The 14,547-nt window shown below is 38.1% G+C and overlaps 2 protein-coding genes across 3 annotated transcripts; both read right to left on the reverse strand.

Annotated features, from left to right (window-relative positions):
• Positions 1-60: 60 nt before the first annotated feature.
• On the reverse strand, positions 61-11,866 carry samm50 (SAMM50 sorting and assembly machinery component). 2 transcript variants are annotated; one of them, XM_085282920.1, is made up of 15 exons: positions 11,714-11,866; positions 10,771-10,881; positions 10,374-10,475; positions 10,195-10,282; positions 8,567-8,673; positions 8,272-8,402; positions 7,874-7,961; positions 2,524-2,652; positions 2,293-2,364; positions 2,104-2,190; positions 1,805-1,875; positions 1,312-1,381; positions 1,075-1,228; positions 605-746; positions 61-188 (listed from the first exon to the last, which is right to left on the reverse strand). In XM_085282920.1, exons 1-15 carry the CDS (start codon positions 11,732-11,734, stop codon positions 143-145), a joined length of 1,419 nt encoding a protein of 472 aa, XP_085139046.1. In that variant the 5' UTR covers positions 11,735-11,866; the 3' UTR covers positions 61-142. The 2 variants fall into 2 exon arrangements, with proteins under 2 accessions (XP_085139046.1, XP_085139047.1); XM_085282921.1 differs by having other exon boundaries at positions 1,075-1,221; positions 1,314-1,381; positions 11,714-11,865.
• Positions 11,867-12,071: 205 nt separating this feature from the next.
• Positions 12,072-14,429, reverse strand: efcab10 (EF-hand calcium binding domain 10). Its single transcript, XM_085282924.1, has 4 exons — positions 13,276-14,429; positions 12,720-12,884; positions 12,357-12,447; positions 12,072-12,258 (listed from the first exon to the last, which is right to left on the reverse strand). Exons 1-4 carry the CDS (start codon positions 13,376-13,378, stop codon positions 12,213-12,215), a joined length of 405 nt encoding a protein of 134 aa, XP_085139050.1. The 5' UTR covers positions 13,379-14,429; the 3' UTR covers positions 12,072-12,212.
• Between the last annotated feature and the right edge of the window lie 118 nt (positions 14,430-14,547).

The raw sequence follows: 14,547 nt of genomic DNA on the forward strand, positions 1-14,547 counted from the left end.
TGACCAGTTGTTTCATTTCTCACTAATGTAATGATAAGAAAACACAGATCACAACAGAAAGTCAGTGCAAATAGTTTTATTGAACTAAACTGGTTGCAACAATTATGTACAAGCAATTATCTGGCAGGAAAGAAATGCAGTTTTATAAGAATCTGATTCCCGCTCCAAACTGGACCCCGTCACATATCCTGCAAAGACAATAAAGAATCATTGAAATGTAATTGAAAGACAATTATTAGCTTATTTCTGTTGCACATCATTACAACTGCAATGTAATACAGATTTTTTTTAAGTAATCCATTTCTTAATTTTCCCATAGCAATGTTCAGACACAGTTTCACACTTGTCAAACTTAGAGTAATAAGTTCTTTAGTGTCACATTTAAACAGATCTGTAATGTACAGTAAATTAATTAGTGACGTTAAAGAAACCACCACTATACTTAATTTGATTGCGGTCAGTTAGAATGTGTTGTTCTTTTCAGACTAAAATTCATCATTCATCATCTATTTACAGTGATTCTATTGGCCTAATATTTCTTTAAAGAAACCGTAAATAAGTCCCAATCAGCTTAGCTTAGACTAGCTGATAAAATTAGCATTACCTGTCTCCACTTTGGACTCCCATGGGAATGCAGTAATTCAGCTCAAGCCTGGCAATGTTCCCCAAGCGCAGCACAATGCCCAGTCCATATGACCAACGTATACATTCAGCCAGTTTCTTCAAATGCGCTTGTGGCCCCTCACCTGAACAAAAATGTACATATGAACCCAACCATATAGGCAAATGCATGTATTCATAATCTGAGCAATACTTGTCCTAACAACATAAAATCCTAATCCGGTCTTGGTAAAAAATAAGCATAAGAGAGAGATAAGATAAGATAAACCTTTATTAGTCCCACACGTGGGAAATTTGTTGCAGAAAGTGGACAGTGCAAAGTTACAGTAGCAAAAATTAAGAAAAACAATGGAATAGGATAGGATAATAAGAATAAGATATTATATACAATAGAATAAAACACTACGTTGTCAGAAGAATTACACATAGTGCTCATCTGTTTTAAAAGCTCACCATAGTTGAGGTTACAAAGGTTCCCGGCATTGAGGAAGAAGTGGGTTCGGAAGAGGTCACCAAAGCCTCCCATGCCTGGTCTGAAGGGTAGAGGGGTGTAGAGGTGGAGGCCTCCAGCCCAGTAGGCTTCTCCCCCCAGGTAGTCACCTGCCATACCAGTAAAGCCAGCACATAACCTTTCAATTAATCATCAAACTTCATTCTGGTTACCAAGCAGCTTATCTGAGATAATGCCTCACCTTCACTCTGTGGGCCCATACTGTACATACTGAAACCCCTGATACTGGTGGGGCCACCAAGATAGAACCTAGAATATCAACAAAGTACAAAACACACAACAAATTTAAATTAAACTGAACTTTATATGTCTTTTGCTAAAGCAATTGGAACAGACTCCAGCCCACCCACAACCCTGAACTGGATAAGTGGAAGAAAACGATTGATGGATGGTTTTAGGGATAAGACTAGACAGTTTAAATTTTTGAGCCACACCAGAGTCAGACAGTCATTAAGGGAGGCAGATAAATCTGCTTTGAATTAGTAGAAAAAGATCCTATTTGTAACTACAGACACCACCCAAGTTTCCCATTATAAAAAGTGGTCTTTTAAAGATTTAAATGCTAACCATTATAGATGTTGGACAGCAACATCACTTTCAACAGCCTAATTTACAAAGCTCTAGGACCATCAAACCTCTGGTTAGTAATGCCAGTGTGCTGTGAGTTTTTACCTGTCTGCTATACTTGTCGGCTTATCACCAATGGGTAGAAGCAAACCACCCCACAATGAGGCAGAAAGGACCTGAGGGAAAAATTCAGTGTTTAGTCAAGCTGAATCAGCAAAAAGAGGCCAGCCGTTAACAGGCCATTTTTTCCATTACTTTATTATTGGACATCAATAATCATTAATCATATATAGTCAATGAATTGGCTAGTAAAGCTATCTAATCAGCACAACAGCCTTTTTAACAGGCTAATTTTAGGGAAGATTTTGTGGCAACTGACTGAAATGTAAAATGAAAAATCTCACTGAGTCCCAGAAGAGTGTTTTGTTGAGCTGGATCTCAAAGTCTTCCTTTAAGAAACTGGCATCTCCCCCAGTGTAACCAGCAAGTTCCTACACAACCACCAAACAAAATGTCAAGCTTGTGTATGATAATAGTCACTAACTTTCTACATAGCATTTAAAATAGATCTAATTTAGTGGTGAACAACAAACCTGATGGATCTTCAACAGACCACCCTTCCTGGGAAGGATGGAGGAGTTTCTGGTGTCAATCACCATACCATGCTGCAATTCAAAACATCATATTTGCAGGTTTATTTCCATGGAGCCTTTGAGAAAATTCAGGCTTTTTCCACTTTTCAAAATAAGCATTTAACTTCACTGTAACCTCACTGTAAAACAAATAAATTTTAATTTAAAAACAAAAAACAAACAGAGAAATACCGAGAGTGAGGACTTCAGAGAATGGCCGCTCTCCTCCCGTATAGGAAAAGAGGCAGTGCGGGCCAGACAGCCAAGCTCTCTCCATACTCCTTCCCACTTCAGAGTTTGGCTGGTCTTCCACACAGGAAACTATGGGTATTGATAATCAGATGTCATTTAATAACTGTTGTTTGTATAGAATTCAATTCTGTATAACCACAGTCTATACATAAAAGATGGACAATTTGATATCAGCGATTGATTAATGAAAACCCATTGTGAAAGCATTTTTAGTGTTGATTCCTGATTGTTTAGAAACTGGATGAAATGAACGATGGGTGGATCTGATTGAGAAACAAAAGAACAATGACGTCTGAAACGGTAACGACTGTCAATCACGCGATGACTGAGACACACCCTAAAGCAGTAAGTAGGGGCTGTAATTTACAAAATGAAAGTCTTGTTGTTTAAAATAAAGACTTCAAACATGTGACTGAGCCTTTGAATTTATCAGGAAATTGTTTACCGAGTGAGCTAAATGGCCCTTTTTCCACTTCTACACAATCTAATCAAACTTCTTTTGGCAAGCAGAGGAGACGCCTGCTACTGGTGATCAGGTTTATGGCTCTTCAGATTTAGCTTGACTTTCCAGAGTTTCCAGAAGCTACATTCATTTTTTTATTAGTGCTGTCAATAGATTAAAAAAATTAACTAATTAATCTCACAATTTTCTGTAATTAATCGTGATTAATCGCAATTACTTGATTGATAGCTGTAATTACACTTTTTCAACTTTATATTTAAGCTTGTAACAGACATTTATGCAATATAATGAAGTCAATGGGGAATAAACACAAAGAATGTATGCTTACACTCAAAGAGAATTTTAATAGTTTTCTTTTAGCACAGGTTCAGTCCTGTGAAATACAATTTAAAAAAAAACAACTATATATGTATACACACACACACACACACACACACACACACACACACACACACACACACACACACACAGGGAGTGCAGAATTATTGTTGTATTTTTGAGGAATAATGTTCTCAGTGAACCCAAAAAACTCATTAATATCAAAGCTGAATGTTTTTGGAAGTAGTTTTTAGTTAGTTTTTAGTTTTAGCTATTTTAGGGGGATATCTGTGTGTGCAGGTGACTATTACTGTGCATAATTATTAGGCAACTTAACAAAAAACAAATATATACCCATTTCAATTATTTATTTTTACCAGTGACACCAGTATAACATCTCCACATTCACAAATATACATCTCTGACATTCAAAAACAAAACAAAAACAAACCAGCGACCAATATAGCCACCTTTCTTTGCAAGGACACTCAAAAGCCTGCCATCCATGGATTCTGTCAGTGTTTTGATCTGTTCACCATCAACATTGCGTGCAACAGCAACCACAGCCTCCCAGACACTGTTCAGAGAGGTGTACTGTTTTCCCTCCTTGTAAATCTCACATTTGATGATGGACCACAGGTTCTCAATGGGGTTCAGATCAGGGCCCTGTTTCAGGAAGCCGGTTTAGTGCAAACTCTGAGTAAGTATACCCTGAGTTAACGAAAACTCTGGGTTTTCGGTTTCACAAAGCGAGTTTAGATTAATTCTGAGTGAGTTACTATGACGACACACTCCGTGAAGCTAACCTGCCCCCTAGCAGGTTTACTTCAACTAACCCTGACGTTCTCCGCCTCTTTGTCAGAAACCTGACTGTAGGAAGTGTCAGACATGGCGTGCTCCTTCCTTGAAGAGCCAGTAGATGTTGAAGCCCAAATTCTCCGCAGAGCTCTCCGCCGGGAGAGAGTGATTAGAGCGCGTTTGGACATTTTATCATTTCCTGATGATTTCCTGTGTGAACGTTACCGTTTTTCAGCACAATCTACAATTTATTTGAATAACATCCTCAGGCCTAATATTGCTCATGTGACACATCGCGGACATTCTCTCAGTTCTGTACATATTATTTGTATCGCACTTTGGTTTTTTGCAAACGGGAGCTTTCTGTATAATATTGGTGACGCTGAGCACGTTTCCAAGGCTACCGTCTGTCGGGCAGTCAGGAATGTTACAGTTGCACTGAAACGTCTCCTGTACTCGTTTGTGGTGTTCCCCGGTCATAGACCCACAAGATTTATCAAAGAGGGATGCCACAAAATTGCAGGTAGCAGGATGAACAAAACTTAATACATGATGTGGTGATACTTGAACTACTACTTAAATTTTACATTTATTTTCACGGTTCCCAGGCGTGATTGGCTGTATAGATGGCACTCACATTCCAATCATTGCTCCTTCAGTAAATGAAGGAGACTATGTGAACAGGAAGTCTTTCCACAGCATTAATGTACAGGTACATAGTTCCCTGTAGCATTTCAAACTAACAAATTATTTCATTATTAGTAATGGATGCTAATTTGTGTTCTCTGCACTGTGAAGATCATATGTGATGCTGCCAACATTATCACAAATGTGGAAGCCAAGTGGCCAGGCTCTGTGAGTGGTGGTGATGGAGGAGGACCCCCACCTGTTTTTCGGGCCTCCGCTTTTTTTCTAGTGGCCATAACGGGTCACATTTGAGCATACAGAGTAAGCAAATATGTACTTGTAATGCTCAGATAATTTCAATAAGTGCTTACAGAGGGGAAATTAATGTAGCCTCTAACTGCAATTGATTTACATCGGACAAACAGACCAAGCACTATGGCTCATAATACAATTACACCTTACCTGTTTGGACTATATTTTTATATTTACTTGCTGCCAGGAACGTTTGGGGCCTGTTGGGTTGCACCTGCGCTCACATCACGTCACAAAATAAAATGTATGAAATAAAAAATGAAATAAAATATAATAAAATAACGTGTTAAATGGGTGGAAATCCCTAGATCAATGTTTAAATTAACACTCACGCATTGACTCTGTCGGCTATGTTTTGCCATGCATGCTCCCTTTCTTTTGCAGCTGTGGCTGTGTTACTTTTTTTCTGCAAAATTTGCATGTTATCGGCATATACTGCCATCAGAATTTCGGCCTCAAGCGCTGTAAAATACATTGACCGCGCCTTCTTTCCCTCCGTCTCCATGGTGACTCGCTTAATCTGTGCTCCACTAATCAGGGCTTTATGTATCCTCGTGCGCGCGCTTAATTTGGGGTTAAAGCAACTCCGCGTTGATTGAACTAATTGTTATCAGCCTTTCTGAAACCGAATATTCCGAGTTGGACAGTTCGGGGTTACTCAACCCTGAGTATCGTTTTTCACTCTGAGTTTTCTAAACCGGCTTCCTGAAATAGGGCCCAGGTGAACAAGGTGGCCATGTCATTAGTTTTTCTTCTTTTATACCCTTTCTTGCCAGCCACGCTGTGGAGTACTTGGACGCGTGTGATGGAGCATTGTCCTGCATGAAAATCATGTTTTTCTTGAAGGATGCAGACTTCTTCCTGTACCACTGCTTGAAGAAGGTGTCTTCCAGAAACTGGCAGTAGGACTGGGAGTTGAGCTTGACTCCATCCTCAACCCGAAAAGGCCCCACAAGCTCATCTTTGATGATACCAGCCCAAACCAGTACTCCACCTCCACCTTGCTGGCGTCTGAGTCGGACTGGAGCTCTCTGCCCTTTACCAATCCAGCCACGGGCCCATCCATCTGGCCCATCAAGACTCACTCTCATTTCATCAGTCCATAAAACCTTAGAAAAACCAGTCTTGAGATATTTCTTGGCCCAGTCTTGACGTTTCAGCTTGTGTGTCTTGTTCAGTGGTGGTCGTCTTTCAGCCTTTCTTACCTTGGCCATGTCTCTGAGTATTGCACACCTTGTGCTTTTGGGCACTCCAGTGATGTTGCAGCTCTGAAATATGTCCAAACTGGTGGCAAGTGGCATCTTGGCAGCTGCACGCTTGACTTTTCTCAGTTCATGGGCAGTTATTTTGCGCCTTGGTTTTTCCACACGCTTCTTGCGACCCTGTTGACTATTTTGAATGAAACGCTTGATTGTTCGATGATCACGCTTCAGAAGCTTTGCAATTTTGAGACTGCTGCATCCCTCTGCAAGATATCTCACTATTTTTGACTTTTCTGAGCCTGTCAAGTCCTTCTTTTGACCCATTTTGCCAAAGAAAAGGAAGTTGCCTAATAATTATGCACACCTGATATAGGGTGTTGATGTCATTAGACCACACCCCTTCTCATTACAGAGATGCACATCACCTAATATGCTTAATTGGTAGTAGGCTTTCGAGCCTATACAGCTTGGAGTAAGACAACATGCATGAAGAGGATGATGTGGACAAAATACTCATTTGCCTAATAATTCTGCACTCCCTGTATTTAATATATATATCATTCATTTCTAATCTATATTAATTGCAATTCATTTTGCATGAGCAAACAGACTCGGAAAAAAAGGTAAAATATATGCACTTAACATGTTTACTGAACATCTTGAACATTCATGTTAAAAAAAACATTTATCCACTCTCTCTCTGTGTAACGCTTGAGGAGGCACTTCAAGTCCTTGAAATGAGGAACCAAAGCGCGTGTTCTCAACGACATTAAAAGGTCTGCAGTTTGTTGTAATTTACTTGGCAATTGTTTTAGTCAATATGTCCGAGGTAGACTTTCTGAGCCCCCGATGCTCCGTGAGTGGTTTGTCGCAAGCTGGATGACGTGTTAGCCAAAGTCCTAGCAGCATCCCTGACTAGAGTATGCTTCGCGTCAATGTGATATTTTAAGCTGCAAGTGCTTCAGTAAAAAGAAAATTCCTTCTTGCACAATGTGATTGGTTCAGCTGCCCGTCACTACCAGATTTACTGCCCATTTGCGCGTGTGCGAATGTAACTACTTGGACAAACTGCTAGAAATGTGTGGACAGAAACATTTCAGGAATTTTGAGTCATTCTGCCCTCCATACTCCAGATGCGTTAATAGCATTAAAAAATGTTTATCGTGTTAATCGTGATGGCGGCTTAATCTACGTTAACGCGTTAATTTTGACAGCACCAGTTTTTATATATGTCTATATTTATAATATAGCAGTTTCCTTACAAGTAAAAAAGAATAATGATTAAATAAAGGCCTATGAAATGCTAGAGACAACATATTATCCAAGATATATATATATATATTTATTTTAGATTATGCAAGAAAAGTCCAAACTATGTCTTTGGAGCAATACTGCAACTCAGAAATGAACTTTATGGCTCTTAAAACATTCTTATACTTTCTGGTAGTTTTTCTTAAACTCATCTAATTTGAAATATTACTCAAATGTGTTAATTCATCAAAACCATGTTCAAGAATGTTCCAGTTTAAATAGGTTTAGTTGTACAAAACAGAAATAGGCAGGTATTTACGCTCAGTTCTGCAGATATGCCTCGATCCGTCTCCCGCAGTGAACTCCATGGAAACTGACCTGTGACTTTGTAGACATTCAAAGTGATACTGAAAATGATATGAAAAGTGGAAAACATCAGTACAATAATGCTTTGCAATTACAAAATACACCCACTGAAAGTTACGGCAAAGAGTGCTCAAACATTTACCTACTTAATCCACAATGTCAACAACAGCATAGTGAGGGTACTTACAGCAAGTAGAGAAACACGTATAACATTATGATTTAATACATTTTAAAATATTTAATTTTCTAGACTGAAAAAAATGTAAATTCTACTGTTTAACTTGTTTCTACATTGATATTGGGTGACTCAATACAGGTAATGCCTATGTGCACATCATTTTCATGTCTTACTTGCGTTCAAAGTTTCCTGGTTGGGGTTTGAAGAAAGACAGACCGTATGATGTCTCTTTGGTACCATAGGAGAACTGGAATGTCAGTTTTTCTGCCCGACCCAATACATTGGGTAATTTTAGGCCTAGTACCTGAAATGAAGGAGAATCAACAAACTGATCAGCATTTTCCTAATATTTATAATATTCAAAATACACTGAACTAAACAGCTGCATTAACACACACAGAGAAAAATATACAACACTGCATTACTTTCAGAGAGTGGAAGATGACATAAGCTCTTTTTGGCACTAACCATACTGCCTTCATTGTTTCCAACCATTGTGTTGTAGCTGCCTGTCATACGTCTCAGCTCTGTGACCTCAAAGGTCACATCAAGGCCATTAGGAAGAGCATCCTCTCCTGAAGAGAAAACAAATCAAAATATCTAACTGCTATACATTTACTCAGAAGCAATTACATCAATGCAGTACCAGTAAGGAAGTAGTAGAGTTCTTTCCAGTTACCCGGGTTTGTTTATAAACTTGTATAAACTGATGTGGAGTGTGTGTGTGAGCAAACTGCAGAAGTGCAACAATTTTTCTGTTGTGTGTCAACATGGTAACCTGCATATTGTAGAGACATGTATTGGCACATTAACCAGCTCCTATAACTCATTTAAACCTTAAGCTGAATCTAGAGACCTGAACCTGAGATCAATGTTGTTTCACTTCATGGACTAAAGGTTTGCCAACTCTAGTTTCCACTTTAAATGTCAGTAGTCTTGGTATTCATATTCTGAATCCAGACAAGTGACAAGGTCAACTTTGGGCCACTGGATGTAAACTGTGAAAGTTGCAGGGTGGTAAAACACTGTTTTCATGTTTGTTACTACACAAGCATGAAAATGTATGTAGAATTAAAAGTATTTCTAGTTCTATACAAGTTAGTTGTGCCTTTTCCAATATGATTTGTAAATTTATGTGTATATCTAGTAACAGCAGAAAATGAACATACAAAAACAGAGCTCTATTGCACAGATTTTGGGGACTAAGCTGTCTTTAACTTTGCTTTAAATATGATGAGATTATCTGTCCTAAGAATAAACTTGTTTTGCATTTACAGAAAGGTGAAAACTGAAGGAAAAACATTGTAATTATGTAGTTATTATGCATTGGTTTTATTTCTCCAGCCCACTTGAGAGCAAATTGGCATGTATATAGCCCATGACCTAAAAGTGAGTTTGAATAATGTATTCAGCATGAACAATAAGATCAATTGTCTGCTATTAGTCAAAACTAACTTGTGTTTATACATTACTGTGACCCAGAAAATTGGCTGGCCATATTTTAAGACAACTGTATTCATAAATACAACATTTCAAAAAGGTTCAGTTACTTTTTCTTGCCACTATATCTCACATGAATAAGCCTGCAATTGGACAGTCATAACTTTTAGATTTATGTGTGGACAACAAGGAAGAGCATGTGAATAGCTGTCTATGGAGTAAATCTGGAATAGTATGGAGAAGAATTTGAACAGATGCACAAAATCTGTGTGTTAATCAGTTAAAAGAATATATTAAAAACACTTACAAAGAAGTATTTAGATGAGACAGGGTGTTAAATACTTAAACTCTAAATTTTGATTGCAATGGTCAAAGTTTAGTGTCATAACTATTAACATTTAAAGCTTGTGTGCATGTATATATTACACTCTATAACAAAAAGAAATATGATGAGTTAAATAGAGATATGAATGAACAAGCATTTGCTTCCTCCTATGTCTTTTTGAGCAGGACATGGTCAACATTTTTCATCACGAGAATAGGTTGGCTTTCTTCCATTTCTTCTTATACGTTTGAGATAAAGACTTCATTGTAATATGTCTGATATGTAATCATAACAAAGTCATTTTTGAAGACCACACAGTGACTGCCAGTACCTCGTGAGGTGTCGATAACAACTTCAACTTTTCTGAAGATCCCGAGACGCAGAAGCTTCTGTCGCGCTTCATGGGACTTTCGCATAACCTGCACAACAGTTTGAACCATGTGTTACAACTACTCACAACCATAAGCTGAACAGGAAACAATCATTTCACACATATTAATATGTACCTACATCAATCAAGTTCTTTGCCTGGAAAACATCTGAGATTTCATAAGTCAGCAGGTCCTCTTTGGTTCTTCCAAGCCCGTCTATATGCACTTGTTGAACCACAACCTGAAAAACAGAGAAGACAGACGCACAAAAAAATGGTAAAGATCCCAAAGAGAAAAAAATATACATTTATTTATATATTTGTATTTACATAAATGTTATTATTTAGATAAATTGGCTAATTGTAATATATATATAAATAATACTAAATAATATTAAAACAATGATATTGTCAAGAAAACACCTTTTTTAAGAGTTATCAAGCAGAGTGTAATTATAGTGTAAAGATGGGTATTGCAATGTGACAGTGGTAATCAGAGTACGTCCCATTTACAATCTGGCACAGAATAAACCTTACATCTTTATTTTCAAGAACTTCTTGTTTCGGCTCTTGGTCCATCTCCGGAGCATCAATGTCGTCAGCTTGAACTCCTAACTCTGGCCCATGCATGGGCAGAGGGTCTAGGCTCTGCAGGACATAGTAAAATGGATATATTGGATAATTGGATATATAATTACTTCACAGAGTGTTTTACTGAACAAACAAAAATGACTGTGAAATTAATTGTGCATATATGTGAATATGTGCATAGAATCTATTTTATTTTTACAGGGTGATTCAGGCTTGGGGCTCTATATACTGTTGGGGACATTGAGGTCAGGTCTGTGGAAATACTTCTAAAAGGTTAAGGTTTCATAACGGGAATTACAATAATTTACTTTTCTTTTTTTTTAAATTTTACAACCAAAACTGCAAAAATTTTTTTTACAGTTTTGTTGTTGTTATTACTTATTAAAGCAAGTCAGTAAACTGCATCTATCTGGCTCAGTTTTAAAGATATGGTATCATCGATAAAACATGTGAGACACTCGTTATCCTATTCACATATGACCCATTTATTAATAAACCCATACCCGCAGCCCTGTACTAGATAAATACATAAACATAATAAGTACAGCAGTGGGGGGGAAAAAAACAACCCTCACTTAAGTTCATTAAGCACACCAAAGCCTTTCAAACTGCAGCAAAAGGAAAGACACCACTAGCATGCTATGAGTCTAAAACACACAGTTGGAATAGCTTCTTAGCATTTTACCGTGGTTAATAAAAAACTACAACTTGTGGCCTGAATGAATCCAGTCTCTGTACAGTGAGCTGAATGCCTGAGCCTTGTTTGTATCTTGTTGAATTACAGTGCAGAGGGCCTCTCACTCCAGCAGCCGCTCTGTCAGATAACTCACTTAAACACAGACACGGAGGTCAAAGTCCCAGCTCGCACGTTTAGCGGAGTTTTGCTTACCCTGGCATGGACGGTACCCATGCTGAGCTCCGCAGGGCGCTGTCCCAGCAAAAACTGACGAAACTTTGAGACGAAAAAGATAAACTAATTTAACCTACAAGTCACCGGAGAAAGGCGAGGGTCCTCCGTATAAGGACGCGGACATGTCACTTCCTGACCACGCCTTCTACCAGTGCGCGTTCAAGACAACCACGACGGATAAAGGGAAAGCAGTCAAACTGCAATAAATACAGTCGTTATTCCACAAAAACTGTTTTACTGCGGTTCTTGTGCTAGCAGAAGTACTAACAATCGTGAATATAATGTTAAACATGAACATAGATGTGGATAATGACAGACAGAGGTCATTTCAACAGGCTGTATTGACTACAAACAAAGGCAAAAACAAACCATTAATGCTGTGCCTTTTTTGGTTTGAATTTATTGGTAGATAAAGATACACATTTTAACATTTCAAACTAAACAGTTCAAAGCTGGGCTGGGCAGTAGCCTCAACACTTCACAGCTGTACATAAGTTGCTGAGCACCTCTCCAGACCTTGTGTCCTGTAACAGAAAAATAAGTTAACAATCGCCCTCGCAAAACGCCGAGTATTAAAATTCTGGTAAACACTGTGTTTGTACCACTGCTAAGCTCTACTTACGCTTCTGTTTTGAACGTCTCATGGGATATCCGATCTTCATTTACACCATCGGGACATTCATTGATGTCTTTTATGCCCATCATTGTCAAAGCTGTGGGGATGAATGGTTATTATTATTACAATAACATTTTGCTATATAAAGAATGAATACATTTGCTACATAATTTTGAGGTCTGTGAAGAGAAACAATAAGGGGAGGACGTTCAAACTCGTCACAGAAAGGCCCCAGACTAGATTTGAACCCAGTATCTTTGGGTTGTAAAGCAACAGTGCTTCATTGTTGATTCCTTCATTTTACGTCTCATTCAGCTCCATCCCAAGTATTTAAGGTGTCGCTTCCTGTCCCTGTAGTTCAGCACTCACCTTGTTTGTACTGGACAAAAGAGATGTATTGTTTATTATCAGGGTCCATAATCCTAAAGACTACATCCAGGTTAGAGTCATCGAACAGATTTGGCCCAATCACACCACTCTGTTGAGACAGCTTTAGCTGCTCCAGTTTTTCAATAAGAAACTCCCTGGGTTTCTCTGAAAAAATACACAAGAAACAATGTAAAACAAAACAATCATGGTGGACATATGGTGATGAAAATTAAAAGCAAAATGTTAGTACCATGTTAGAGTAACACAAAACAGACATTTCTCTCAAGAGAAAGAGCAGTTAACCAATGAATATTTTATCTAGCACAAAATAAGTATGTAGAGCAACAAAGGCTATGTCTGCAATATTTTACAGCTGGATTTCAGTTCATTATAATCCCCTGCTCAAAAACTGTTCTGGGTAAACAAACAGGTGTTTTAGTCCTTTAGTTTCCCAGTAAGTACATATGAGCTAACTTTCCAGATTTTGCAGTAGCTTTTTGTTTTTAGCACAACCGGATGCAGTGTCTGTATAAGAAAAGACCAAATAAGCTCTAACCGGGTCTGTAAAAGAAGAGCATGCTAGTCAGGTTGTCCATAAGCTCGATGAGTTTGTGTTTCTCCAGATAAACAGCTGCGTCTTCCTCCCTCCGCGCCGCCATCTTTTCCCCTTTTGTTTGAACCTGTTGCTATGATACGCAGGTCGGGGTCAGCCTGTGTCCAGGATGTTTTCACTGGGTTGGCACACCGAAACCATGAACAGGGAAGAAAAGATCTGTCTATAAACTATCGAACCTACAATTTAAAAATGTACGGCATGGAGTACAAAGCACGACATCTGCATCCATATAGCGGAGCAGAAGCAGAAAGTAGCACAACACAGAAATACGTAAATAAAGTATGAAGTACTGTTTTTCAGTAAAGTACTTGAGTAAACGTACTAAGTTACATTCCTTCTGTCTTAGCCATATTCTTATCCAACAGTGCTGAGCAATACAAGTACTGGTGACTGTGCTTTTGTTGTGACCACCAGGTTTTTACCACTTTGTAAAGTACTTTATTGTGAAGTTTGTTCTTGGAAAGTGCTACATAAATAAACCTTACTTGCTTATGAACTGGTCAGAAGAGAAGCAGGGCAATAATATTTGATCGTAAGCCAGTCTTCCCATCAAATATGCTGCCTGAAGCATTATCTACAATACTTGCATGGTAAAGCCATTTAAACAGCATTTATATAACTATCAACTGAACACGATTAATAAATGTGTAAAAGCTAGGCCCAAATTAAAGTTTTTAAAAAAACCTTTCTCCTCTGGAAATTATAACACCATCTTGGCTTATGTGTAACCCTCTCAGTTATAATGTCAGTTTGTATTGATAGATAGGAGCTCCCTCAAACAATCAGTGTTGGGGTCTTATTACTTTACTTATGTACTCCTTCGTAAAAAATATTTTGACACTCTACTTCTCTGTAGCACTTATCAATTGAAAGGCATTATTTCCATTGTTATTTAACCTTAACTTAAACTTTACGCCTGCCAACATGTAGGAGTTTAGACTTGTGATCTTAAAAAAAAAAGGACTGTCAAAAGCTATTTTGATGAAAAGCACTTCAAGCTTGAATACAACAAAAAATGTGATCAAATGAATGCATTGCATGCCACACTATACTAAGAACACTTCATATCCCCCTCCCTAACCAATTACAGTCAACATTAAAAATCATAAGTCTCATGCTGTCATCCAATGAGTGGAACAACTCCCCCGCCCAAAAAAATATCTATTAAATTTTTTGTTCCAAAAAAGGAAATTGTATGCATTTCAGTTTAAA

The sequence above is a fragment of the Mchenga conophoros genome, linkage group LG7 (genome assembly GCF_057382185.1).
Source record: "Mchenga conophoros isolate Kocher_MC1m ecotype Shallow Benthic linkage group LG7, M_conophoros_male_GT1.1, whole genome shotgun sequence".
NCBI classification, from domain to species: domain Eukaryota; kingdom Metazoa; phylum Chordata; class Actinopteri; order Cichliformes; family Cichlidae; genus Mchenga; species Mchenga conophoros.

Excerpts from the sequence above, each read along its gene's own strand:
- efcab10 (XM_085282924.1), bottom strand. The coding sequence starts at position 13,378 with ATGGCGGCGCGGAGGGAGGAAGACGCAGCTGTTTATCTGGAGAAACAC. Across the intron at positions 12,885-13,275 it reads GCTCTTCTTTTACAGACCCG|AGAAACCCAGGGAGTTTCTT; the intron begins GTTAGAGCTTAT and ends GTATTTTTTCAG. Across the intron at positions 12,259-12,356 it reads GAGACGTTCAAAACAGAAGC|GACACAAGGTCTGGAGAGGT; the intron begins GTAAGTAGAGCT and ends TTTCTGTTACAG.
- samm50 (XM_085282920.1), bottom strand. The coding sequence starts at position 11,734 with ATGGGTACCGTCCATGCCAGG. Across the intron at positions 2,191-2,292 it reads GTCTGTTGAAGATCCATCAG|GAACTTGCTGGTTACACTGG; the intron begins GTTTGTTGTTCA and ends GTGGTTGTGTAG. Across the intron at positions 1,382-1,804 it reads CCGACAAGTATAGCAGACAG|GTTCTATCTTGGTGGCCCCA; the intron begins GTAAAAACTCAC and ends TTGATATTCTAG.